The sequence below is a fragment of the Zeus faber genome (genome assembly GCF_960531495.2).
Source record: "Zeus faber genome assembly, chromosome: 15".
Lineage (NCBI taxonomy): Eukaryota > Metazoa > Chordata > Actinopteri > Zeiformes > Zeidae > Zeus > Zeus faber.
The window spans coordinates 16250441-16276303 of NC_137194.1; the positions used below are offsets into that span (position 1 = coordinate 16250441).

General features: G+C 44.0%; 1 protein-coding gene across 15 annotated transcripts in view; it reads left to right on the forward strand.

Annotated features, from left to right (window-relative positions):
* Positions 1 to 25863, forward strand: part of hspg2 (heparan sulfate proteoglycan 2) — a 92319-nt gene that overhangs the window by 8742 nt on the left and 57714 nt on the right. For 12 of the 15 annotated variants that reach the window (XM_080015041.1, XM_080015052.1, XM_080015053.1 and 9 more), the window contains exons 2-5: positions 15066 to 15195; positions 15895 to 15957; positions 22672 to 22731; positions 25620 to 25729. In XM_080015041.1, the coding sequence (XP_079871167.1) occupies positions 15066 to 15195; positions 15895 to 15957; positions 22672 to 22731; positions 25620 to 25729 (363 nt within the window). The remainder of the gene's footprint in view (positions 1 to 15065; positions 15196 to 15894; positions 15958 to 22671; positions 22732 to 25619; positions 25730 to 25863) is intronic. The other 3 variants (XM_080015054.1, XM_080015046.1, XM_080015044.1) reach the window with 1 other exon arrangement.

The window sequence follows — 25863 nt, forward strand, 5'->3', positions numbered from 1 at the left end:
GCTACAAGGGGTGGAGGCCGGGGTGTGCTGGGACTGCGATTTGGCACAAAGGCCAGACTGCAGTCAGATTCCCTGGCACAGATGCAGGTGCTGCCCTTGGGCACATGTCTAACTGCTGTCTGTTGTTTCACGAGGGCTTCCCTGGTGCTGAAGGAATGGAAATGAGATTTGGATGAGATAAATAGAAGCCTGGGAGCAGCGATGTTTGTTTGTGTCTGTGTCTAAATATAAGAAAAGGGCAGATCCGACAGGGCAGAGTTTTCAAATTCTGACCAGCCTTGCGGGTGGCTATGTGTCTGAGAGCCGTTCGGTACTGCTCCCCCTTCCTCCCTTTAGCCCTTCATGGCCTATATTTGTAAATAAGTCCAGAACAAATCACTATTGCCTCACATGACTGTACGAAGGGACAGCTCAATATGTGAGCAAAACACAGAAAATCTGATTAGCTTCATCCAAAAATGACAGCACGGTTGTGAAGTACTGTAGTACAGGAGAAAGAGAGAGTAGACCCTTTTGGAAAGAACTGTCAACATCCAGACATGACGTAAGCTTGTTGGTGAAATCTGAGGCTCAAATGAACCTTCTTTCTGCTCTTTTTCCAGTGAAAGGTCATGAACTGGCTTGTGCTGGCTTGTCTATTAGCACCCCGATGAGGCACACGCACTCACTCACGCACGCACCCCACACACACACACACACACACGCACGCACGCACACACACGCACGCACCATGATGCTGGTTTCACTGCCTTCTCTTACCTGACTGGCTTGTCTCACTGATTAACCACCTGAGCTCAGTGCATTTTCACACGGACACATAAGGCCCCGATGCCTGTAATTACCTCTTATTATAGTAGGAAATGGATCCCTCACATCTGCTTCCAATGAAAGGGCAGGTTAGCTCTCTCGCTTTCTTGTATTGTTGTATAAACCTCTGGCAAACAGATGTCGTCGCAAGCGTGAGCACACCTTCAAATTAAGGCCTATCTTTGAATTATGAGGACAGGGGAAATTCATCTGTCAACTGTCGAGGGGAAGACGGTCTCAGACTTTGTTTATGGTTGGCGGATCACCGTCCCTCGGGTCTGTTGTTTTATTGAAATGGAGCCAGACACATAGTCCTGGAGGTATGACTCCATATAACTTGAATTTAGGGTCTTATTTAAGTGGCTCACTTCCTTATTCATGTTCTATAAACCTGATTGGGTGGAATGAATGGAATCAGCTTTGTAAAAAAATTGGCCCTTTGGACATAAAAAGTGGTTCTAGTTTAAGGCCATGTATAATATAATGTAGCGTATAATTACATTATTATTGCAATGTATAATAGGACTTTTGAAATGTGTAAGCTTTCAATAGGAAACACAATTGCAAGTATACTAACCGTCAAAAATAGGTTAAAATTAAAAATATATGTTTTTTATTCTTCCATTGTGAATAATGATGAGCTTTGAGAACAAAACATTGTTCAATATAATATGAAAATTAAGCTGTACTTGTTATAATGTGTCAAATATGAAGGCCATCAGGCATCATGGGATAATTGCTTCCTGGTAACTTGACCATCATTTTTCAGGTTAACTGCCCCCTTTTATGTCTTGCTCCTGGCTAATTGTAATGAGAACATTTTAAAAAGCACTAGAGCAGGGAGCGTAAAGGCTCATTTATGGAGCCCCAGGTTTGTGGGGTACATTGCATGGTCTTTAATGACCAGCCACATTAAAGGGTTATAGTTCCTGTTCCTAAATGGTGGGATTATTGCTCATTAGTTTAAACGCAGCCATACTAGACCATAATGAGGTATTTCCTTTTCTGTCGCTTATAGTTAAGTCAGTCTTGTCTCGTTATCAAGTTAAAATTTTATGCACACAGCACTCTACTATAGAAGTAATTTATATACTGTTGCTTTGTAAATTATACAAATATATTTTGTTGGCAGAGATAAAGCTGTATTAGCTGTATAGTGTATATGTGTGACTGGTTTCTATATTTCCATTTATGTATTCTTGTGAAGGGGGTTTATTTTCAGACTATCCCGAGAAAGAAGGCGTGTTAACTGAGGGGAAATGTTCAATTTAGCTTGGGGATTTTATCTGGCTGTTGAAGCGATAGATCCAGCAGGCGTGGCCTTTTCCAGTGGAATTTCTCCAAGTACACGTGGGACAAAAGGGTTCTCGGTTCTCTCTACTATCCAAATAATGACCTTCATATCAGCATTATGACTCATAATAATTGGCTCTCTGGCTAGTTTATCACAACCATGATGGCCAAATGCTGTGGACAGTGTTGGTATGTCCAATGTTGGTATGTCCTGGCGTTTGCGTTCAGTGTGCTTTGGATGATGGCTTGAATCAGTTGTGCACACTTGTTTCTGACAGTGTACTCATAAACCGTGACTCACAATGGTAGCACCCACATCAATGTCGGTCTTGCAGTCTGGCAGGTGGGCTGATAAGTGATCCCCGCAGAAAATCGGTCTAGACTGAGGAGATTCCAACGCTTGATGAGTCAAAACTGTTTGAAGTCCTTATACAGTCAGTAACCAAATACAGTATTTCATCTCATGCTTCAAGCATTATTTGTATTGTGCAGCTTCCTCTTAATAGAACAAGATATTCTCTAGATCAGGGGAGCCCACACTTTTTCGGCTTGCGAGCCACTTTTAAAATGACTAGGTCAAAATGATCTACCTGCATTAAAAAATGCTAAATATATTGATTTATACTGTATATATACTGAGTATACTTTATATATACAATACCTTGCATCACTGCTTGAACAATTAAATACATTTTTGGTCACTTCCTTACTCTGATGGCTGGGTTGCATAGTCCAGACAGAGCTGCTGGTAGCCAGCCACAAGCAGGCTTCCAAATGATCATCAGTCATGATGGAATGCTATTTGGACTTAATAATCTTTATGTGGGAAAAGGTTGACTTGCAGAAATAAGTAGAGCCAAAAAATGCAGTCAAGGAGGTAGCACATTTCCCCCGTGTTTGGGTACTTTTCCTCTGTGAGTGAGTTCCAAATCTGTCCATGAGCTCTGGACTTCAGTTGAATGTCAGCCTGTAGTGTCAACATCTCAGCCTCAGCTGCAGACCAGTTCAGGTGGAACAGTGTTGCAATTTTTGATGCGAGTGAATCAACGTCAATATCTTCCCTAAATGGGCAGCACATAAATGTAGCGATTGGCTCGGGTAAAGCAAAGTCTTGAAACCGTCCGGACTCAATCTGCTCTGTGTAGCGTGCACTGTCAAGTTGCTCACACGCCTTCCCTTGGGTCTCCAGCTCTGATGCCAGGTTTTGAAAGTTCCCCAAATCATGGCGCTGCATCTTTGAGGACAGAAGTTGCATTTTTCGTTTGAAAGCATTAACTGAACTGATCATGCTGACCACCGTTTTGTCTTTTCCTTGCAGCTCTATATTATGCTCATTCAACATGTTGGTCAGATCGGTTAAAAAATGTATATATATATTTTTTGAATGACACGGGATCCACCCGCACTACCTCTGCGATCTACCGGTCCATCGCGATCAACGTATCGGGCACCTCTGCTCTAGATCATCATAAGTAGAGCAGAGGCGTAAGATAGTCCAACATAGTTATTTCCTCCGAGCAGGGCCTGAGATGGAATTAATCATCTCGCAAGTGCAATGTCAAAACCTAAATACCCCAAGTCCAGTTTTCAAACCTAATACACTGTTTTCGGGTTATATTAAACTGGACTGCAGCCACTGTAAATGGTGAATGATGCAGCTATGTCTCATTGTGTATCCCCTTGTTGACCTTGGACAAGAGCATTGGCGGGGCGACTGTTATCTCATATCCAACAGCTTTCCGCCTGGCCCTCATTTATAGGCCTATCCTGCACCATTTTAGTGCTTTTCTTTGCCAAGGTCTGCTCTGAACTCGAACTTCTCTTACTAGTTTGTGGGAGGCGGCCCGGCTGACTCCTTGAGCAAGCATTCTACTGTTCGAGCAACAGCTGCCAAAACTTGTTAAGAGTTTATGCTACTGAAGCCAAGTTATTTTTCTCATTAAGTCTGCTGTGTAACAAGAGCAAAAAGGGTCTCTTTGCTTGAGTTTAAAAATGTGACAAAGTAGTCAGTAGCCAGTAAGGACCATAATCAATACAACATAAATGTTGGCCATTTAAAACCGCCGCCAACAAGAGGAGTTTTACAACTGGTGAAATCCAACCCGCACAGTCCACAGTTCACACATCTTTCTCTTCCTTGGCTGAGCCTCTAGAGGAGATAATCCTGTGGCGTTGCCGGTTTCCAAACCCTTGATCCTTTGTCACTGGGTGACAGAGGGAGCCCAAATGTAAAGAGTTGAAAAGAAGAGACTAGAATGGTGAGAAGAAGCCAGTGACAAGGTATTTCTTGGAGTCGGGATTCTTTCTCAGGTGCTTATCCCATGTAATTGGCTCCGGAAATGCTCACATTTTCCTGCTTTAGGATATCGTCAAGCTTTTCTGGTGGATGGTTAAGATTTGCCGTGATCCACAGATTTGAGAAAATAAATAATCTCTTTAGATAAACTTGTGTGGAAAAAAACACAAGGGAAAGTCCCTTATTAGGTTTAAGGTCACAGCTTGCTAGTTAGAGTGTGGGTGGATTTGCTTTATAACATTCATGCCTATTTATGGTCATCAAAAGTAGACTTTTGTCCAAGCCAGATTTCTAAAACACTTCTCCGGGTCATAATAATATATGATAAGAGCAGAGCTGAAGGTATAAGAAATAGAAAAGTGCTTCATCCCCAAATCTATGCATTCCTATTACTTGAATCATATCTGCATAGACTCAGAGGCAGCTCAGCGTGTTTAACAGCTGACCAATTTTAGATATCTAGAGGCCATTTTATAGATGTGGGTGTGCCCTTATACTCTGCAGTGGTTGGCTGTGTCTGCCATCCTCCTTTTTTTTTCCTGAAGAATGGGTTTCTACAGTGTTTATTGACTGCTGTCCAAGGCTAGCCTCAAATGGGGAGGTGTGAGCACTGGGAAGCGTAGCAAAGTGCCTACTGTAGCGAGCCTTTGTGGTAAGGGATCTGGGAACTTTTCCCGGTGTGAGGCTGGAGTTTTACGGAGGGCAGATGTGTTATGGCCCAGAGTGTTTTTATATTAAGTTTTCCAATGAGATTCAAGTTCATGCATGCACTTGTACAAAAGCACATACTGTATTATCCTACACACTAAACGGTTGTGAAGATTACCGTACTGTAGTAATTCGGCAAACCTAACACATCATTTCAAACTGAATAAAAAGTTGTAAATAGCCTTTATCAAACTCAGATTTACCTTGTTTTGCTGTTCATTGGATACATGACAAATATTAAAGCCAAAGTATTTTCATATCTGGCACTGTGGAAAATGCCACAGATTGCTGGCAAACATCATCAGTCCCCATGCTGTGTCCCCAGTCCTGTCCGGCGCTGGCACTCATTCTGTAAGCAGGGCCTCCGAAGGAGGGTGTAATAACACCTGCCGCCATACAGCGCCTGAGGTATTTTTGTCTCCCTCTGGAACTCCACCTCTGTTATCTCTGTAGCTCTCCCGTCATCACACATGGAGAGAGCTTCAGTTTGTTGTTCTTGACCTTGGATTTTACAAGTCAGCCACCCATTACTTGGTCATTTTCAGTGGCATCCAACAGTATCCCTGTCCCTGCTGGTTCGGTCCAGATAACACTTTTATGAGAGCTACACAGGCCTTAATGATCAAGAATTGAGCTGGTTTGACCAAATAACAGAGGGATTGAAACCAGTACTCTGTTTAAGGATGCATGAAAATGATACTGCTGCAGCTGTCGGAATGTTAAAGCAAACACTGCTCTGATGGGACTGAATCTTAAGCCTTCTTTGCTCATATAAACCCATTAGGCATGCACAGATTGCCTGGCTAAGCCTATTTTAGAAATGAATACAGATCGCCAACCGGTGATCTACTGATCATTTTAGCAATTAGCTAAGCAGCAAAGGTAGATCAGTTATATGGCACTGGCCTGTAGCAATATTCTTCCTGAAGATACTTTAAGGGGCAATAGACAACTTTTCAACTTCCCCCCTGCGTTTCCATGTGGTATTATTGTTTGCGCCGCTGTCGCAAAGACAACCGGATCGCTTTACGTTTTCCTCAGTGGCAAGTTCCGTGTGAGAAATGCGTAGCTGTGAACCTTCCCATTTTTCCTCGGGATTTCCTGCATTTTTGCTTTCTTTCCCTCTGTCCTCTCAGTATTTTATTTTCCCCGGAATTTAAACCCTTAAAAAAAAACAAAAAAAAAAACCCATTGACTGCGCCGCCGATCTCCGCGATCTCACTGCGTGATCCGCTGTGCGTTCCCGTTACCAGTTCCCATTTCTCCAGACAAAAAACAATATTAACAGTGTGTTTTTTAGTGTGCTTTTATTGTGGATGTATTTATTGTAACAAAAGGAAGCCCCGTGGGGACACAGTCACTCTCCCGGGAGTTCATATCCGGTGGCAGTCCAAATTGCATAGTGAAATCGAGGCTTATAGGGAGCCAGTGTAAACACAGATGGTGTAATTAATCTATAGCCATTACACTGTGAAATCAAAATTTACTTCATAATGATAAGTAAAAGCAAAAAAGTTGTCTATTGCCCCTCTATTGTGTAAACAGCTGTTTTTATACAAAACGGTATGCATTTCGCCCACATTTGATGTCTCTCAGAAAGCAGGGTTGTTCCTCACTTTAAAAAGCATGGCTAAATTAGGTGAGCTGATATGGGCTGATATGAGAGAAAAGTGCTGTTGGGCTATTTCCAGGATGGGGGATCCCTGAGAGATATTGCGGGAGAACCTCTGAATTTCACCTTCTCACGGATGATGCTGTCAACAGCAGACTGCATTGTCCTGTTGACGTTTTGATCCGGAGCATCTGGAAAAACACAGTCATACTTTCCCACTATATCCCCATTATATTCACATTTAAACGAACAGCTGAGAATGACAATCTGCCTCCTAACAGCCTGCTTTGTCAACACACTTTAATCCCCCTGTAAGAGTTGGCATGGTTTGGAAAGATCTTTATTCAAGGCTCAAAGTGAAAAGCAGTATAGTACAATTACATGTGCATATTGCATCCGACAATGAGTTCTGCTCTAGCATTGGATTTTGTTGTAATTTGTATTCTTTCGAGAGTATCTTAGAACCGTTCAAAACTCGCAGCCTGAGTTGATCAAAATGCTGGAAGTGCTTAGCGTTCCAAAATCCTCACCATGGTACCACACAAAACTCTACTTAATCATGAGATTTTGATCCCAAATAGCATGACCGTGGCAGCTGGTGGAAAGGGGTTTAACTAACTTTAACTTACTGCCCCCCTGTGCAGGATTCACAAGTTAGTCTATCCGTGGGCCGTTCTCTCTCCAAGGCATTCTGACGGACGAGTTTGCTCATTTGTGATGTATTATTGTATAGTTTCTGAGATGTTTCGCTTCTGCTTCTCTCCATAAATCAAATCCAGTTACATACGTTGTTACTCCGAAGGTCTGATCTGTTCCGGGAAGAATTGCGCGACCCATGTATTGAGCGCAATTTGCTTTACTTAGCCTACTTTTCTCCCCACAACATAATCACGTATGATACTTTGGTCCGTGATTATGCGGGACAATGTATGAGCTCATCCAAGGCAACAGGTGGTGTCAGATTAGTCAGTCCCCAGGCGAGAACGTTCACCAGAGAGGAGCGTAAAGGTAATGCTGCCGCTGGCACCGGAGTGGGAGCCAAGCCATAGTTTAATAACCCAGCCATCACACAGCTGCCACTATTTCCTTCCCGAACCCCGCCGCATGACATACCTTTAAATCAACTCAACTGGACAGCGTCTCATTTATAGTACATTTTTGAACCATATAATTTTAAGTCTTTGTACAGTAGGTTTAACAGAGGTGTTGTGAGCTCCGTAATAGTTGGAATAATACATCCACACCATACGACATCATTCTACTACATTTTTCCCTTTTTGCCATCATACAATCCTTTTTGACAGGTTGACAGGTCCTCATGCTTGGACTTAAAGCAGTTTACAGAATTCCTTTATTCAAGGCATTCTGTAATAGCCAACAATAAATCCTTGAGCGTTCTGGGTTTTCTAGTTTGGAGGAGATGAGACCTAAAATGAAAGTAGTGCATTCAAGCGGCTCTTTCTGTTATAATATAAATGGACTTTGGCTGGTCAGCCCGTGGGTTGCTTCTCCCTAATGGGCCGCCACTGTTTTCAGAGCCTCACCGCTCAGCTGTCGTCTGGGGGAAACTCGAGCTGGCCCCTGGGCCTCCTCCTCCTTGTGGCCGGTCACTCTCTAGTCCCGTTAACCGGAAACACACAGACACACACACTATTTATACATCCATGAAATACTCTCACTGTGTTTATGTTCGATGGGAACTGACATTTAGTCAGCTCTTGTATCTCTTCGGTTTGCGTTCTTTTATCACCGTCTGCCTTTGATTAAGGCTATAACAATTGGTAATTATTTTTTAATAAAGTTCTACCTGAGGTGACTTCATTTGTCTTTACATCTTTAATGCAAATTTAATGTAGACTTTCAATTTAATACATCCAAACATCTAAACATCCCTGCTGTGGCTGGTTGGAGTCCAACCCATAAATCCTAATATTTTCCTTGCATTAACACCACCTGTAGCTTTGAGAGCTGAACCTCCAATCCAATCAACTGAAGCCCACAGAGCCCAATGAATATGGAATAGGCTCATTACTGGCTGAAAAAAACGTTTGATAAGTGTGTGTGTGTGTGTGTGTGTGTGTGTGTGTGTGTGTGTGTGTGTGTGTGTGTGTGTGTGTGTGTGTGTGTGTGTGTGTGTGTGTGTGTGTGTGTGACTTATTTAGTGTGTGTGTGTAAACATGATGCAGGTTTGTAGTACTTTGTTCAGAGATAGTTTTGAAGCTTAGTACTACCTAGTACAACCTAGTAATACTTGGTGATACTAGGTGATACCTAGTAATACTGGGTGGTCAGTAGATGTGGGGCCCTGCTGGGGCCCCTGCTGGGGTCATAATTGAAAAAAGGGGGGTGAGGGTTGAGGGTGTCACTTCAGCCTTCACGCCTTGGGATGTTTGAGTGGAATGTGTCCACGGTCTATAAACCCACATACAGTGAAAGACACCTACAGCTAGTTCAACTTTTAAAAAGTCCTTTTGAAACAATCCTATAGCATGTAGGGGCCAACACAACAGAGATTAGGGGCTGGTTTACAGAGAAACACGGTGGAATGGATACTGCTTTTGAATGTACATACCTCAAATTGTTAACACAAATTCAAGCCTTGTGATTCTGCTATCATCATGGCTGAAAAAAGCTTGCAGATAGTATTTTTGGTTGGTGTCAGAGTGGGTGTCTGGTTTCTCAGCCTAGCCTTGATATGGTTCTCTGTCTGGTCCTTGTGTCGCCAGCCTACAACCTTTGGCCTAAAATACACCGCAGTGACCAAGGTTCAGCTTTTATATCGCACCGTTGTAATGGAGGTGCCACGCTCCTAAAGAACACGTGGGGTTGAAATTGCTTCGTATCAAACCTTAAAAAATATTGATAAAAAGTTGGAGAAATACAAACACTACCGGAATTACTTTCAATTTGACTAAAATTGTTTAGCTATATAACAGAATTGTTCTTTCTCATACTTTTAATATTCACCGTAATGACTCAATGCCCTTGCCCCAAATGCCATGTGGCCAAACTCATACTGTTTCTGTTTCACACTATTGATTAAGTAATAAATCCAGCTACTTTGTGTGACCGATAATTTACCTGAGATTTACACAATGTAAATCTTCCGTGCGCATCTAACCTTATCTTTCGATCATTGGGAGTCAACCTGAGTGATCAGAATCATTTCATCGGGTGCCCTAGTTTTCTCCGACCTCCAAAGACCGACTGGACAAACTGGAGACTACTACAAACCTCGAAGCCAGTGGTTCTTGTACGCGCGTGTAAACAAACATGTGGTACAAGGTAGGGATTTATTCTGCCTCTATTAGTTCTTTCCACTCTACCTTTGAGACCTGTACTGAGGGAGAGAAAATCACCGCCAGCCTACATTTCGCCCTGCTCTGTAATCTTACTACCTTTAATTGCAGTTCTGTGCACCATCTCCTTTCTCTCCCCGACGTATCTGTGATCACTTGCGAGTCCGCACAGGCCCAGTACTTATTCTGCCATGTATCCTTAAACAACATCTATGGCGTAAATGGAGAGGAAGAGTGTCTTACTGTACCTTAGGTGCACAGTACATTCTGTGTAGCCGGAGGCACCGCTTGGTATAAAGCAATGCCTTTGAATGCCAGGCAATACCTCACAGGGCGAAAGAAGAAAAACACAATTTGGGAGTATCAGTGACTACCTTTAGAAAAAAATAAATCCCTCTTATCTCGTACTCGACCGTCTTGGTTTAAACAAAGCAAGGCATGACTGTTGCTACGTAGTACGATTTGACTCAGTTAGTTTAAACTCTTTGAATTAAACTTTAATTCGTGGCCATTGAAAATATGCAGCAAATGAGGGCATAAAACGATTGCGGCTTTGGGGGCGAGTGGAGTATTTCTAAGAATTTCCTTTGGGTGGGAGCAGACTTAATAAGAAGCACATTGCGGACTTGTGCGGCAGTACACCGTTCTCCGCTTTACTACCTTGCAATACCTGGCAATACCGGCAGATTATGTCCAGCGTTCCTAGATGAGGGAAGGCAGTAGTCTTCAAAAACATTGTTTTTATGTGAGAGGAATTGCTGTCCCTTTCTGGAATGCCCACTGGAGACTGATCTTATTGTCCAGCACTTTAAGTGGGACAGAGACAGAGAGAACAAAGAGCCCGGGGGAAGATGTCCGACTAGACGCTCCGAATATGTGTTAAAAAATGTGGCCCCTCAGATTTCACTCACCGGCTCTCAAATAGACAGCAGTTTGTACTCTACCCAAGCTCACACAGACACATACACACACCATCCCCCCCCCCCCCCCCCATCCCCTTTTCCACAAAAATATTGGATTGTTTTGTATGCCCGTGGAAGTAGTAATGGAAAACTTTGTGGGGACAATCCTTTGAATTGTCAAAAAGTGTTTTTCTGTTGAAAGAAAAGCCTCCCTCCACTTCCTCACCGTTCAGTCGCTTCGGATTAGACGCTGGACTGCGCAGTGCAGAAGGGCCTCACTCATCGGGCCCTTTATCCTGCGGGGGCCCTGGCAGACGCGCCGTGACAGAAGTGGCAGTTTGTCAATTCCCCTGCCACTTCACTCGAGGGCTAAAGACAGAGGAAACCCTTCCTTTCTCTCTCTCTCTTTCTCTCTTTCTCTCTCTCTCTCTGTCTGTCATTGTCTCTCTGTCTGTCTCTTGCACTTGCCATCCATGTTATTTTGTTGTCAAAAAAATCTCAAGACGTAGTCGTCTCCCCTACCTGTTGGGTATATTCAGCGAGGGGTGGAAAAAGAACATCCTTCATGAGCTTGCTTACACTCTCCCTTCCTCCCTGTCATCACTCTTTCCAAGTGCACTGCCAGGCTATCACAGATGTGTATTGTAGGAAAAAAAATTCCATACGTTTTCCAGGTGAGCGTTTTATAAAGGTATAAAATAGGGGTATTGCAAAATCTGCTGATATCTTACTTTTGGCCGTTATCTCTTTTAATTTATTGCAAATGTTCAATTGACAGACAAATTGATACCAATTACAATTTGTACCATATATACCGTAGGTGTCTATTCAACCCCTCAAAATTTAAACACAAGTCCATGCAACATCTATGCTGTCTGCCCAGTTTCACTTGTGATATTGTATTATATGCCGCTGGTGCTGCCGTACCTCTGGCCCCTCTTCCTCCACAGATAGCTTGAGGGTCCAGGAGAGGGTGCAGAAACTCAACCCTTATTGGACACTGCAGCCAGGAGAGAGGAGCCTGTATTGGGCTTTCATCCACATAGTAGCTCTCTTCAGTTTTACATTCCGTTCCTGTTCAGAACGCGCTGCTGCTGCTGCTGCTGCTGCTGCTGCTGCCCCGAGTCTGAAGGAGATATTGTTAGAGTTTAACGAAAAAGTGAAACAGGAGTTGGCAGGGAGGCCAGAGGGTTTGGGAACTCGTTGTGTGTCGTGAGTTTGGTTTCTATGAGTGCCTGAGCAGGGCACATTCTTAAATGTCACTACTTAGTGCATGAGTCAAATAGCTGCAATGAATAATGCAGTATCCGCTTAATACAGTGCCGCCATTGGCATCAAATATTGTGATGCAAATTCATGGCCACAGAATGTTTCAGTACTTGATAGCATTGATAGAATCCAGTCAATGTCTCTGGGACATTGATAGGACAGAGTCCCCCCTGTGAACCATGTGAGCACCAGGGGCTTGGTTTGGCTTCATGCTTGTTTCTGTGATGATTGGGCTCGGTTCTTAAAAATGTTTCTCACAGATTGTCCTGCAGCTGCACCAGTGGGCTTAATGCAGGGGAATTCTTCAGAGTTCTTCTCACGCTGCTTCTGACAAGCATGGATTGTCACAGAGATGTAACCCTGGAATGTACAAGTGGGAGTACGTGCTAGTGGGTGTCTGTTCATGTGTGTCCATTGTATGCTTGTTTGTGTGCTTTTATATCCTAGTTGTGTTCATGTTTGTCCATGCGTGTGGATGTGTGCATGTTTTTTTTCTTGCTTTTTCATCGTCTTGGCGCACGCTCCTGCGTGTTGAACTGTAACTTTCGGTAACTGCTTTAGAAGCCAACATCTGTGTTGATTACAGAGGTGATGGCAGATCTTCAGCTGCAAGACACTCAGACAGCTGCTGGTAGTTCCCTCCTCATGAGATCTTGGCTCAGATATTTCGGGACCACCAGCCTTTCCTGGGCGCTCTGCCCCTGCAGATTATTGATTCGTCATGGAGCAAAATGCAGACATTTCCCACTGGTCAGGGTAAACAACAGCTGGGCAAACTGAGGCATTTCTTCCGGCTTCCATGTAGCGTCACCTGTCGCTCGATACCCTCGGCGCCTGCTATTGCTTTTTTTGTCTCCAGCTACTGCTAGAAAACACTATGCATTGTGAGTCCTAGTACGAGTTAGAGAATAACTCCTAAGTCAACAGTGAAATTCCATGAGGATGGAATGCAGTTTGTGCATACATGTGTGTATGTGGCCGTCTGTGTCCGCATGCGGACATGTGTTTGTATTCATGTGTTACGTGTCGATGCATGCTTGAACACACACAAACAAACACACAGGCAGGGACACACAAGCATACACCTTGTTGCCATATGTGCTTGTGGGCAATACCAAAAGTTATTGGAGCAAGGTCAGCTTTCTGAGCCCTCTGTCCCTGGGTCAGGTGTGGTAGAAAGAATTACCGAGCCGGTCAAGACCTTTATCTTCAGGGGAAGATTTTACAAAGTAGACATGTTTCAACTCTCAGACTCTCTGAGGTGCAAAGGTCATACCAACTATTTAACCCAAGTTGCAGTAACCGATTGGAAGAGTCACTCCATATGTGGTTGGCAAGTCACCCCAAAATGAGTTGATTCCAATATTTCCAAAATCTCATTACTTTGGGAACTAAGTGTACCACAAGTGACTCCTCTTTCAGAGCCACGTTTAGTGTGACAGAGGAGGTTGGTCTTCACAGTGATGGCAGAGTGGTCGCACCCTGTCACAAGTGAGTGGGAAGCAGGAGATGATCACACTGATGCTTCGCTGGTGGACTCCGCTGCAAAGAATTTGACCAGTCAGCGTTTTCTTTTTGAAAATGGTCCGTGACTGTTGTTACAAGGGTGTTCGGTCAGGGGAGAGAGGATTTGGGGGAGAGATCAAGTTATTTATTAGCCGGAGCCATTTTAAATGGGGAGACTCTTCCATGACAGTGTCCCGTGGAAATGGGAACTGACGTGCCACACCGACTGGAAATGCCAGGAGTGGCACCCTGCCACCACCGTATGCAAACACACTGTGCGGTCTTGGCCAGGGTATTGGTGTAGTGTGTTTGTAGGGCGGGCTGGTCAGTCAGGTGCTGAGACATTCAAAGCCACCTAAACAGAGCATGATGACGAAACCTTGTATGCTCTATTAAGGACCATGATCTGGAGCTAAGTAAGTATATGTGGTTATAGGCTCAACTATGGTTATTAAGGTGATCCAGATAGGAGAACAGTCTGCGTTGGCCTTCTGTATATCCACACTGAGAGTGTGGATGGGCTCCATCTTGCACCAGGAGGTGAGAGGAGAGAGGTCTGGACCCTCTGCCATGAGACCGCAAGAGCTGTGCTCAAAGATTACCTGCTGTAGCTGCAGGGATTTGCTGAATGGGCCGATAGGGATCTGCACTGATTTAATCCCTTTCAAAATCTTCAGACATTGTCACTCCACACCTATTCAAGAAACGGTGGAAAGGTGGACGTGGAAAATGAAACGTAGACCATGCTTGTAAAATGCACAGCCTATACTTTTAAGAGCATAACATCAGATAGGAAGTTAAAGATTAGCCCAGAGCCAAACCTTGGATTGCAGGTTGTACCTGCAACCTGGGGGCTTGTTTCAAACCCTAACAGTTGTTTCATACACAACACGATAAAGGATACGATGATCATGTCCTGATTTTTAGGCAATATTTCCACGTGGTATTACAGGCCAGTTCTTTTTTCAAAAGGAGGTGACAGACCCACTGCTGATCCCCGAACAGTGAAACAAACGCAAAGAAAGCTCAGGCTGTGGTATGCCACATTTGCTTTAGCCCCAGGAGGACGGAGTTGAAATCGTACTTTAACAGATTTGTGTAATCCAAATATTCTAAGGTCCGTGTCACCTGTGCTGTTTGACTTCAGAGTTTGCGATTATCGCTACTCGTATCTTGGATTAGTCATTAGTAGATGCAGTCGTAAGTCGAGGTACCACTGTACTGTATTTCCTGCCTCTTTCCATTTGTTCTCCCCCAGTTCCGTGAAGCCTGCACAGTACTGGGTGTTGCTCCCAGGTGGGACTTCAGCCCCTATAAATCTTATATTTTGTTCTCTGTCTCTACCCCCTTCCCATCACCTTAATTTACTGCAGGTCGCCCATGGCTCCAAGGTGTGGGGAGAAGTTCCACTGCCGGAGGACCTGGAGGCCGAGAAAAGCGTCCAGGCATCTCACAACCTGCTGGACGACGACGAGGACTTTGCTGCTGACGAAGCTTCAGGAGGTGGGCACAGCAGCCACATGTCCTCAATTTTCGAGACATAAACACGCTGTATATGTTTTCAGTTAGTTCTCTCTGTAGAGTTTTTCCCCTCGTCCTTCCATTTTCTTCATGTACTGCCCCCACGGGAAACAAAAGAGAAAAAACAAAGGTGCAGAAGAATGCAGAACAAATGTAGAAAATGCCTTTAATAAAGTATATATACATTTCGGCTTTGAAGCATGAAGGGAGACAGAGGAGAGAAAATACCATGTACGAAATGAAACATGCTTGGTTGTTGCGCTTAATGACATTGCGATATGAAATTAGATTTTTTCTGGGATTTTGGTTATCTTAATATCGTGATATAGTTCTATGTTGCTTTTATGAAGCATTACTAGAAGTGAAGTTGTAAAGTGAGTAATGCAATGCAACTTTCTTAATGTCAGACTGTTGTAGCTGGTATAATCATCTCTAGCTACTTGGTCATAATGTCCCCACCACTAATGATTGTTTAAAATAAATAGTATAATTTCTTATGAAAGCATTTATCACTCCCAAAATAGACACTGTTCAATTAAAATATATTTGTAAATATTGTCCCAGCCCTATGCTCGAGTCAAACTGAGTCAAGTTACACTGTAGTCTTCTTGATCCTGTGAGCAAAGGGATCTCAAATGTATTTTACTGTCTGGCACTGAACCTCTATTCTGCCGTCCGCAGACCTCCCCAGTGGAGAGGACGATGGAAGCACACCGTGGCCTCCGGTGGTTGCAGAGGGCACAAGTAAGTCCTCCCACCTCTGAGAACTGTTTTGTCAATGTACAAAAAATGCCGCCGCATATCCGCCTCTAAATCCAAACTCTTTAGTTGGTGCATGAATGTGTGTGTGTGTGGGTGTGTGTGCCTGTGAGATTGTGTGAATGCAGGAAGAGCTCAATGCCTGTCTGCACCTGAATGGTGTCGCCTCCACATCCTGCCCCATCATCTCTTGTCTTGGTCCCAGCACGGTCTGGCCAAAACACCGGGCCCCAGATCTGTCTCACAGACATAAACACCCACACACCCACCCCACCCCCACACGCCAGCTATCCTTTCTAAGCGATGGAGGAGGTGAAAGCACAAAAAGACGTGAAAAAAAGGCCTTTGGTAGATGCCACAACACCACTTTTGTTTTGAATTCCGCCCGCTGCCCCGCCCCCATGATTTTTTTCCCCTGCCACTTTCCATTTTTCCTTTTTTTTCCTAAACCGAAAAAAAATATTTTTCATACTGTAGAGATTTTTGCGCTGAACCCTCACTTTCTTTGTGCCGTTTAAGTTTTAGAAAGGCTATGGAAGTACATTTATGATAACTTTGACCTAGAGCTGTAGTAATGATTATGATGTTTTTGTACAAATACCAGGGGGAATTTCAAGCCAGTCTCATTAATGTTGCAACAAATAGAGTTTGGCGCGTTTCCATCATTTGGTTGAGGCAAATCAGCTGTCTAATATGTCCTTAATATCCAATGCCAATAAGTGGATCTGGATCATGGGTCTTGGTGGTATGTTATTACACTATGACAAGCTTATATTACATAACATATAACTGTGAGGCACTCTTGTACCTTTTTTTATACTTGCTTCTCCACCTCTTTGCGGTCACCGCTTGTTTTTTTGCCCTCAGAAACGCACACAAAAAAGCAGCCTGTCTGTGAATTCTAGGACATCATTGTGCATGTCTGTAAGCTCAATTTTACCAACCAAACACAAACTTGGTTTCTTCTTTGTAGTTATATGAAAATCCAGCTACCACTAGTAGATATGTCACTCAGTTTACCCTACTACAACATAAGCACTTTTTTAAAACTGTACTTTAAGTCTGTTTCATTTACACGGTACGCAGTGTTGTAGTGCTGTTTTTAGAACTGCCCCTAAATACAATTCAGTATACTGTTGCAGATGTAAGGTCATGCTTATATTACTAATATTTCATTGTGTATTACAATATATTTCGGCATAATTATGGTCCAGTCCTTTATAGCCTTAGGATACTCAAGCTATACTGAAATACTTATATCAGTTCTATTTTTCTGGTATAAATTTGTTTCCCCCACCACAGGATCCAAGTGAGTCCATAATTCTGGTTTGTGTCTCAACTTGCACAATTTGTCTCACAGTCTTGTCTCGGAGACTCAGATAGACGGCATGACATTACAATGTCGGTTTTTCCATGAATCATTAAAACCAAAAAGACACTTCCAAGTTGTCCCACAATTCCCCTCTATCTCCACTCCACCTATGAAGGCCTTGTGTTCTGCAGGTTCAAACATCTTCAAATAGTTGCGTTGTCTGTAACCTTCCAAACCTCGTACACCACTCTAGAGATAACATCATACCCTGCAAAAGCAGGGTGCCTATCAAAGCCATCGTCCGGGATGGCGGCTACTCCTAGTTTTTTTCCCCACTGCCAGACACCGGGCACCTGACAGACCAAGTATAACCCATTACATCACCGCAGTATAATTGTTTTGGTAGCTGCTTTACCAGCTGTTATCAGAGCTGAGACACATAGCGAGTATGTAGCTCACAGAATCGGTACCGATGAGATGCCCAGCCAAATATGGAACGTTTAAGGAGTCAAGTAAGCTCGTTTATATGCTCAGTTTCGCACCACACATAAATTAGGTACCCTACATGGCATCACAATGATACAACGAAGGATTTCACTTACTTATTCATCGTGAGAAATAACTTGGGCTTTGAGATGTGAAGAACGGCACTCCGTGCAATCCCAAAATTTCAGATCAAAGCTATCTTTCAACCTCCGGGGACAAAGTTGGCGTTGTTTCCGCAGCAGCATGTACACATCGCGGCCAAATCCCGCTGGGAAGTTTGGTGCAGTAACCTTGAGGTCAGCAGCAGATTTGGCAGATGAAAGGCGGCTTCCTCGTGTGAGAGAAGGAAGCTGAAGGGTTTCAGGAACATAAAGTCAGGCTTTGTTGACGGCGTCGGATGGGACACGATTTGTGTCGAAAGTCCCATATTTCGTCGGTGCGAACCGGGCCTTCAAAAATGCCTCATTACGATAGTTTATTGCTGCTTTTGCCATAAACTTCCCGGCTTTTGTGTGCCTGTAAAGGTCACAGTTACTTTTAGATGGCAATTAAATAGGTGTTTGACATCGTGCAGTATTTTTCCCCTGATAGATTTCTTACCTTGAAGGGGTTTTAGGATTCACATTGTGCCTGTTATATATCAAACATGCAATGATTACAGGAGGAAGACCATTTACATAAATAGTTTCCAGCATGGCAGTGTTGGAGCACTTGTATTCTTTAGTCCAGCCTCCCCATTCCTTCCTGCTCCACTACTCACAGTACATAGAAATAGGTACAGCTTCTGGCTCCATTATGCATCATATCCTGTTGTGCGTAGGTCGTAGATTTCCTTACCCCCGCCCACCCTCCTCCAGTCAGTTAAGCTGTGAATAAACATCTGTAGACTCTCAACTGTGATTGACTTTGCAAGGCTATTTTTAAAACTCCTTTGTTCATTGTTCTTATCTGGACTAATGACAGTCTGTAATATTTTTGGATTTATAGATTGCCTCGTGCACAATGTCCGAATGTCCCCCTGACCTTTCCCCTTGACCTCTGCAGTCAGAGCCCGTAGAGACGTGTGGGAGACAGCGTTAGGCTTATCTCTCATGTCCGAGAGGGTTCCTTGTTCCACAGGCTCGCTAACAGAGAGTCCCAGAGAATCGGGCCGATGAGTCCAAGCTCTGTGTTCTCAAGGCTAATTTTGGAACAATTTCTGGAGAATACATTTCCCTACTCTCATTCAGCTAGTTTACTTACAGGGCATATGAACATTGACCATATAGCTGAATATAGACCATATAGATAAACATTTTTTTGTTTTTTATTACTTTGTCTTGTCTCTATATAGCTTGCTCCTTAAAGTGGAAATCCATAAGATTGTTTCTCTTGGGTGAAGTCACAGAATTCCGTTCGAAACGGCAACATTTTCTTCATCATTCAGGCTTGGCCTCTTCTGTCCTTTTTCCAAGGGTGCAGTTTGGTGGCGGACTCTGTCACCAACAATGGAAACAGCATCTAGAGGAGCACATTCAGTATATAACGCAAATGCATTGTTAGTGCCACCAAATCTAAGATTTATTCACAAAATAATCTTACGGATTAACACTTTAACTGTCTGTTTAATTTCTGTATCTGAGCACAATATGCTAAAACCAGCTATGGTTCACGAACCCATGCAAACTTTTTGCTACCGATTCAAATTTGAAAGGCAGCCTGTAGTTTATCACTTGCATGAAATGAAAGGATTCACTAAGTGTTTTGTTTTTTAAGGATGTTTGTATAATGTCATTGTATAATGTCATGGTCATGTTTTTCTTTTTTTCTTTTATCAAATGGTATTCCGGTACATGCTGCTACACAGAACAGGCTGTCCTTACTTCCGGACCCCATTGATTTGTTTCAAGTGTACTACCGAGGAAGAAAAACAAAACAATTCTGGTTTATTAACTCCCTGGAGAAGGGACTATGGGGTAAAAGGATAAAGTAGTGAATACAGTATGTCAGTGTAATGGGCAAGATAATTGGTTGTGGTGGGGGGCATTGGACAGGCTGAGGCAAGCCCACCCACTCTGTATTGCCTTCGCCACTCTTTATCGCCTTCGTGGGGACATTTGGTCAGATCCGTGTGTGTGTGTGTGTGTGTGTGTGTGTGTTCGTGTGTGCGTGCGTGGGCGCGCGCATGTGTGTGTGTGTGAGCAGATAGTTACACTGGGGCAGAAGGACAAGTGCTAGCAGCTGCAGTTATTTTGGTGAGCTCTTTGTTGTTGCACTGCTGGTCTTCCTGAAGGGGGGGGGGGGGGTCACGCTCGGACTGACCAGGCTCCCCACAGGAGTGCACGCTCTGAAGAGCTGAGATAGATCGTCTACCTCACTGTACAATTAAATTGTCCCATTACCTCTGAGTGCAACTCACCTTCTAAACGAGGTTAGACAAAACGAAACACAACGCCCTCTGTTGTCCAAGGACACCAGGGTTAATCTTTGCCCGAGTAATACGTGTGAGGCACTGATAAAAGCCTTTACCCTCCATTAGCAAACAGTTCATCTCCAGTGCTGTTGAATGAATAAACGTCTGGGTAACCGGCTCGAGCCGCGGGTCCTGGCTCTGTGTTGTTCTATATCTGTTGTGCCAATAACAAATCTGTTGCCTTGGAGAACTGGCTTTCCCCCTCCGAGTCGATACTAGTCAAGATACTACTGAGCCGGAACATATGTTGATGTCCTTTTCCTCATTGTGGCAGATTGCACGATTGTGACTGATGGTTTGTTACATTTGATTCCGTGTTGAAGCGCAAACCACAGAAAACTGTTCAGAAATAAACTTGACCATGATAAAAGAAGGCCAGAGTTTGGTGAGATATTGTGATTTTTTTTATTCAATTACCTTCAGTTTTTCCATCAGGTCTGAGACTTTTTTTGAACCGAGCTCTGCAGTTGGTCAGCAGCCTCTGGGCCGCACACGAGGGGGTCTCCATTCTGACTTTAATATCCCCTCGTCTCTGATTAGTTACGCTTTTAACTCTTTTGCCCTCATCAGATAGACGTTAACTTTGACACACTTTTGCATTCCTGCATTTTGCTCGTTTCCTATAAGTGACCTCAGCAGCAGAAAAATATTGATTTTTTTACCCGATAAATATGTGTCTCTGCCATGAAGTGGGCACTTTGTCTGAGTGAATATCCTGGACCCACTCCCCAGATAAAAGCGATCAGAGTTAAGCTGCTATCCCCCTCACTCTTGCTGTCTCTCCCTCTCAAGGCGGCTTCATTCTGACAGATCACAACATCTCCCAGGCCTTTGAAGCAGGGGATGCTTCATTAGCACTAATTAGGTTGGGTCACCGACTGTTTTTGAGGAACCTCAAATGTTTGGGGAAGGCTGAGGGGTTGTTATATCCTCCTCTTTTCTCTGCCTGGTTTCCTGAGCAAATTCACACACTGATTTAGACAGACATTATCTGAAACGCTTCAGACTTCAATATTTTGTTTCAACTTCCTCTAGACTGAAGTCTCGTCATATATTTTGACCTACCAGAGGAAAGTACAGACCTTTTAAAATGCAAAGCGTCCTTAAGAAACTCAGCTTTCTGGAAGATGTGCCACTCCGTTGATGGTGTATCCGTGTTTTGTGTGCACAGCTGCAAAACAGCTGGATCCAGCAGACTCACTTGATTATGGTGAACGTGTTGTTTACCGCTGGCAGCCAAAGTTTATGGAGCGGACTCGCCCAGAACCTGGATCTGAGTATTTTGAGAAGATCTACACTGTCAGCACATTGCTACACAAGTATTTCTCGATGGGCACATGTTTAAAGGCCTGATAATTATGTGACATCCTTTTCATTTGTCTTGCATAAGGTCCCCTTTCTCCATAAGCTCAGTTCACACCTAAAGGATTCTAGAGACAGTGGAGTTTGAGTGACATTTCAGAGCATGCCCCCACATAGCAGGCACAGTAATGGAGGAATGAGTGAGTCACCATACAAGAGAATATGGCCATTGTGTTTCCTTTGCCCTTTGGTGAGGAATGGTTAGGATGAGACTTAGCTTTTTCCATCAACCAAGCAAAACAGGAAGCTGCCTACTCCCAGTGATGCCTCATTCACCCAAGCGCAGATATGTCAGATAGGACACAGAGGTGTTTGTGTGTGTGTGGCTGTGTGTGGAAGTGTGTCTCGCATGTAGGATATCCTCTGTGCTAGCCCATCTGAGAGATCGCTTTGAAGTGGGACATCCTGAACTCTCCTCCTGCACACTGTCACGCATCTAGGCTGCAATGCATGCCAATCACACACTCTTTGAAAAAAAATTGCCATTTGGCAATCAGGCTCCTAGCATCCGTGCTTCCTTTTTGGCCTTTTCTTCGCTAATTCTTAAGAGACCCTCAGTTTCATCATACCTGTAGCCAGGGACCAATCCCAAATGACAAAAGGTTGAACTCAATTAAATCCGGCTGTGATTGTAGACAACCGCTACCAATTTCCTCTATGTAGATAAAAAGTAGAATCATATTACTACTACAGTAACTACTCCAGACTAGTTACTACTCCAGGAACTGTCACATCTGTTCGGTAAAATTTCAGTTGGGCTCTTGGAAAAAAGGTAACCTCATGATATTGGATTCCTGCAACCTTACCTAAACGACTTATAAATACTGACTATTTTTCTATTATCTGTGCACCTGTTTCTTTGGATTCCTCTTAGATATTCTCTTTCTAAACGTAACTATCTGTTTTCTCTCCCACTGATTTTCTCTTCTTCTCTCCACACCTGTCCGACTAACTTTGGTCTTGGTCCTTGTCTTGCTTTCCTTGTTTGATCCTTGACCTTGGACCACTATTTGTGCCACCTTTGACCTCTACTCCACGTCTCTACTGCCGTCTCTCGCAACCCTCGCTCCCAAACCGCTCACCGTAGTACACAGGTCGGAATCTCCAGATCTGGGGCAGATACAGAGTCCCGTCGAGCCCGACTACAGTAAGTCCTCCTCGTGCTTTGGTCAAACGGCTTGGCACGCTGCTCCGTCACCTGTTCCACTCAGTAATGCACTCTCAGAACGCATACCGAAGAGGGCCAAGCTCGGGCATGTGCTGTTTGAGCCGGGTTTATGCGTGTATGTGTGTGTGTGTGGTGGTGTTTTTTTTTTCCAAAAGACATTCAAGCTTTCTCCCGATGTTTGCTAATGTCAGTGGAAAATTATGCGGTTGTTCCATTGACTTATACATTTGATCTCACTCCGACAAATGCGCCAATTTATAAAAAGATGTGTGAATAATTGAATGATTCTTTAATACGTGATGCTTGCCGCTTTGTGTTGTGTTCATGAAGAAGTGCTCCATCATATATGTTGGTTTCTGGATGTTTACATTATGCGCTGTACGGAAACGGTCACAAAGGAGGCTTTTTAATTTTGAGGCCAGAAGAGATTCCAAGGAGCCCCCCAGAGAGAAGGGGACTTCCAGGCAGCGCTGAACGGTGGTATGACTGATGACCAGACAAAAGAGTTTAGTCCTCAAAAAGTGGCTCCCAGTATTTCTGTTCGCGAGAAAAGACATCGGCCAAGCGGTCACAGGGAGCGAAGGTCCCTGGTGTAAACGGGTTTCCATGGTTTGGGACTTGTCCTTGTGGTGCTGACTTTCCCTCTCTCCCTGCTTCTCCCAAATGGGCGGGGTGCTGCTGGGTCGGTGCCGTAGGCACTGGCTGAGGGGTTGAAGGTCAAGCTGAATGCGGCTGGGCTTTAAAGGCCACACCGGGCTTGCTGCTCAATCAGGTCTTTGTCTCTGGCACAGGCGTCTATGTGTTCCAAGGAGGCCCGGCACACAAAGCTGCCACAGTTCTGCTGCACAGCTTTAATAGCTAAATAAGTTTTTGAATTAAAAGTTTGGAATGCGATTTTTCCATGCTTCCCAGTTTTTTTTCCATGCCGCCTGTCATGTCTACTCGCTGACAGTTTCAGAGCCCTGGATGGGAGTGGTGCTGGACAAGTGATTGATGTATGTGAGAATGGGTCTGGGTGAAAAAAGAGGCCGCTCGTTAGCGTTTGGGTACAACACAGCACTCTAATGAAAGGCTGTCAGGGAGCGGTAGCCCCAGACTGGGCTGCAGCGTCGCTGGGCTGCAACGTCAGAGCGGCGAGCTCAGAGAGGCTTTCGGTTGTGGGCCGCTGACCTGGCAGCGAGTACCCACTCAAGTGATTTGATTATCTTCGGGTCAAATGAGGCGCTTTGATGTTGCCTGTCTTTGGGTGCCATATTCAGGCTCAGAATGTATGCCTGTAGTGCTGATGGTAACAACCCACACAGTAATCAGGCTGGCAAAACTATGCAGATGCCTGCAGCACTGCTGTACATATTCAGACCCTCATTGTGTGTTTTCATAGCCATCCTTTAGTTTACTCCCAGGCAAAAGAGGCCCTTCCTCACCAGGGATTGAAGGTGTCTTGGAGGAACCAACAGGGGTTGATTCTGGTGCCCGTTTTGAGCTTTATGAAGGGGAATTTAGCTTTTTTTTTTTGAGAAAGCAGCTGTTAGCTAGCCAAGTGTAGACTGCTCCCACTGGCCTGTAACACAGTATATCTAGTGCACAAGTGTTCGGCACAAAATTGAATTGCATGCATGCCTCTGTACCTGTTTGTGGGTTTATGTGCATGCTTGTGCCTGGCCAGCGTTTGCCCACGCTAAACACTGCTCTTTGCTGTAGGCATGGCAAGTGCCATCTGACTGCAAGAAGCTGCACAAATATTGACTTCCTTTCTAAACCCACACTGCCAGTCTGAAATCAGAGGCTGACAGGCCCACCCCAACAAGTCATTGGCAGCAGTAAGAGAATGGGGCACCCTAAGGGTTGGGGCTATTTAAAAACTATTGGCTGAGGTGGTGCTATCGGAACATAGTACATTCCCAAGATCCTTGTGACAATGTTGTTGTTGACAATACGTTATTTATAAGCATTGACAAAGTGGTCTTAAGAGTTGAATGTTATCATGCCCTTGTCCCTTGATATTGACTGTTCACATAAAATGGTAGGCTACCTGATAATCTCAATTGTCCATTCAACAAGCACAGTAAAAAACATGATTTGACTCATGTCTGATGGTGTACAGCCACTTACCCTTACCCAATTGACCTACTTACCAGACTGTATGTCCAGTATGCGTTCAGCCAAGCTAACACATAGCCCTCTGTAGTCCACCGGTACAACCCCTGCTGTGTACCTGACGTGTTTGACTTGGGGAGATTTGGAGAAAATGTTGAGCCTCTCTTGTACCCTCCAGCTTCCTGATGTCATCATCTCTCACTCAGTAAACTAGCAACGCATCCACCTTGGCCGAAGTCAGCATTATTCACTTGGAATGTCTACACTGATACAATTTTTGGTTGCTTTTTCATATTTCTGTTGAATAGCAGAAATAAAAGCTTAATCAACAGCTGTCAGTTACTTTTTGCAAGCGTTTGGTTTATTTATCTCCTTGTTCCAGAGAGGAATATATAAATCGGCTACGCCAATACTGTAATTTCATGGTTATATTTGAGTGTGTGGGTGTTGAGTGTGCCTGTGTCAGCGTGTGCCTCTTGTTCAAGCACATATGTGGTGAAGCACTGCAGTTGTTGGTTTTAGTCCAGATCCAACCACATTTGAGATGTGGAAATAGACACTATAATTTGATTGTGGGCCCTCGTTGAAGCCACATTAATGCTTTTTGCCTTTGTCGATAGAGGAGTTATTAACATTTATGATCCTATATCAAATCGTCTTCTGAAGTGTTCCTCACTTAACTTCAGCTGCCAAATCTCTAAACGTAGTTGGATTTTAGCTAAGCTGTTGTGTTTGTCTGACAGTTTTCCCCTTCCCTCCTTTTATTCCAGTCTATTACAGAGCGCTAGTAAACTTCACAGACTCCCTGGTCTACGGCCCTGAGTTGGAAGACATCTTCTCTCCGGCCTTCATCGAGATCTCTGCTGCGGTTGTGGACACGGTAGAGCCTGCAGAACCTCCACCCTCACAATCCATAAACCACCAAACTGTCATCATGATATTCCCATTTAAATATTTTACAATCGACCTCATTGAAGTAAATACCTGTGATCGCCTATGAAGTCCACCTCATCC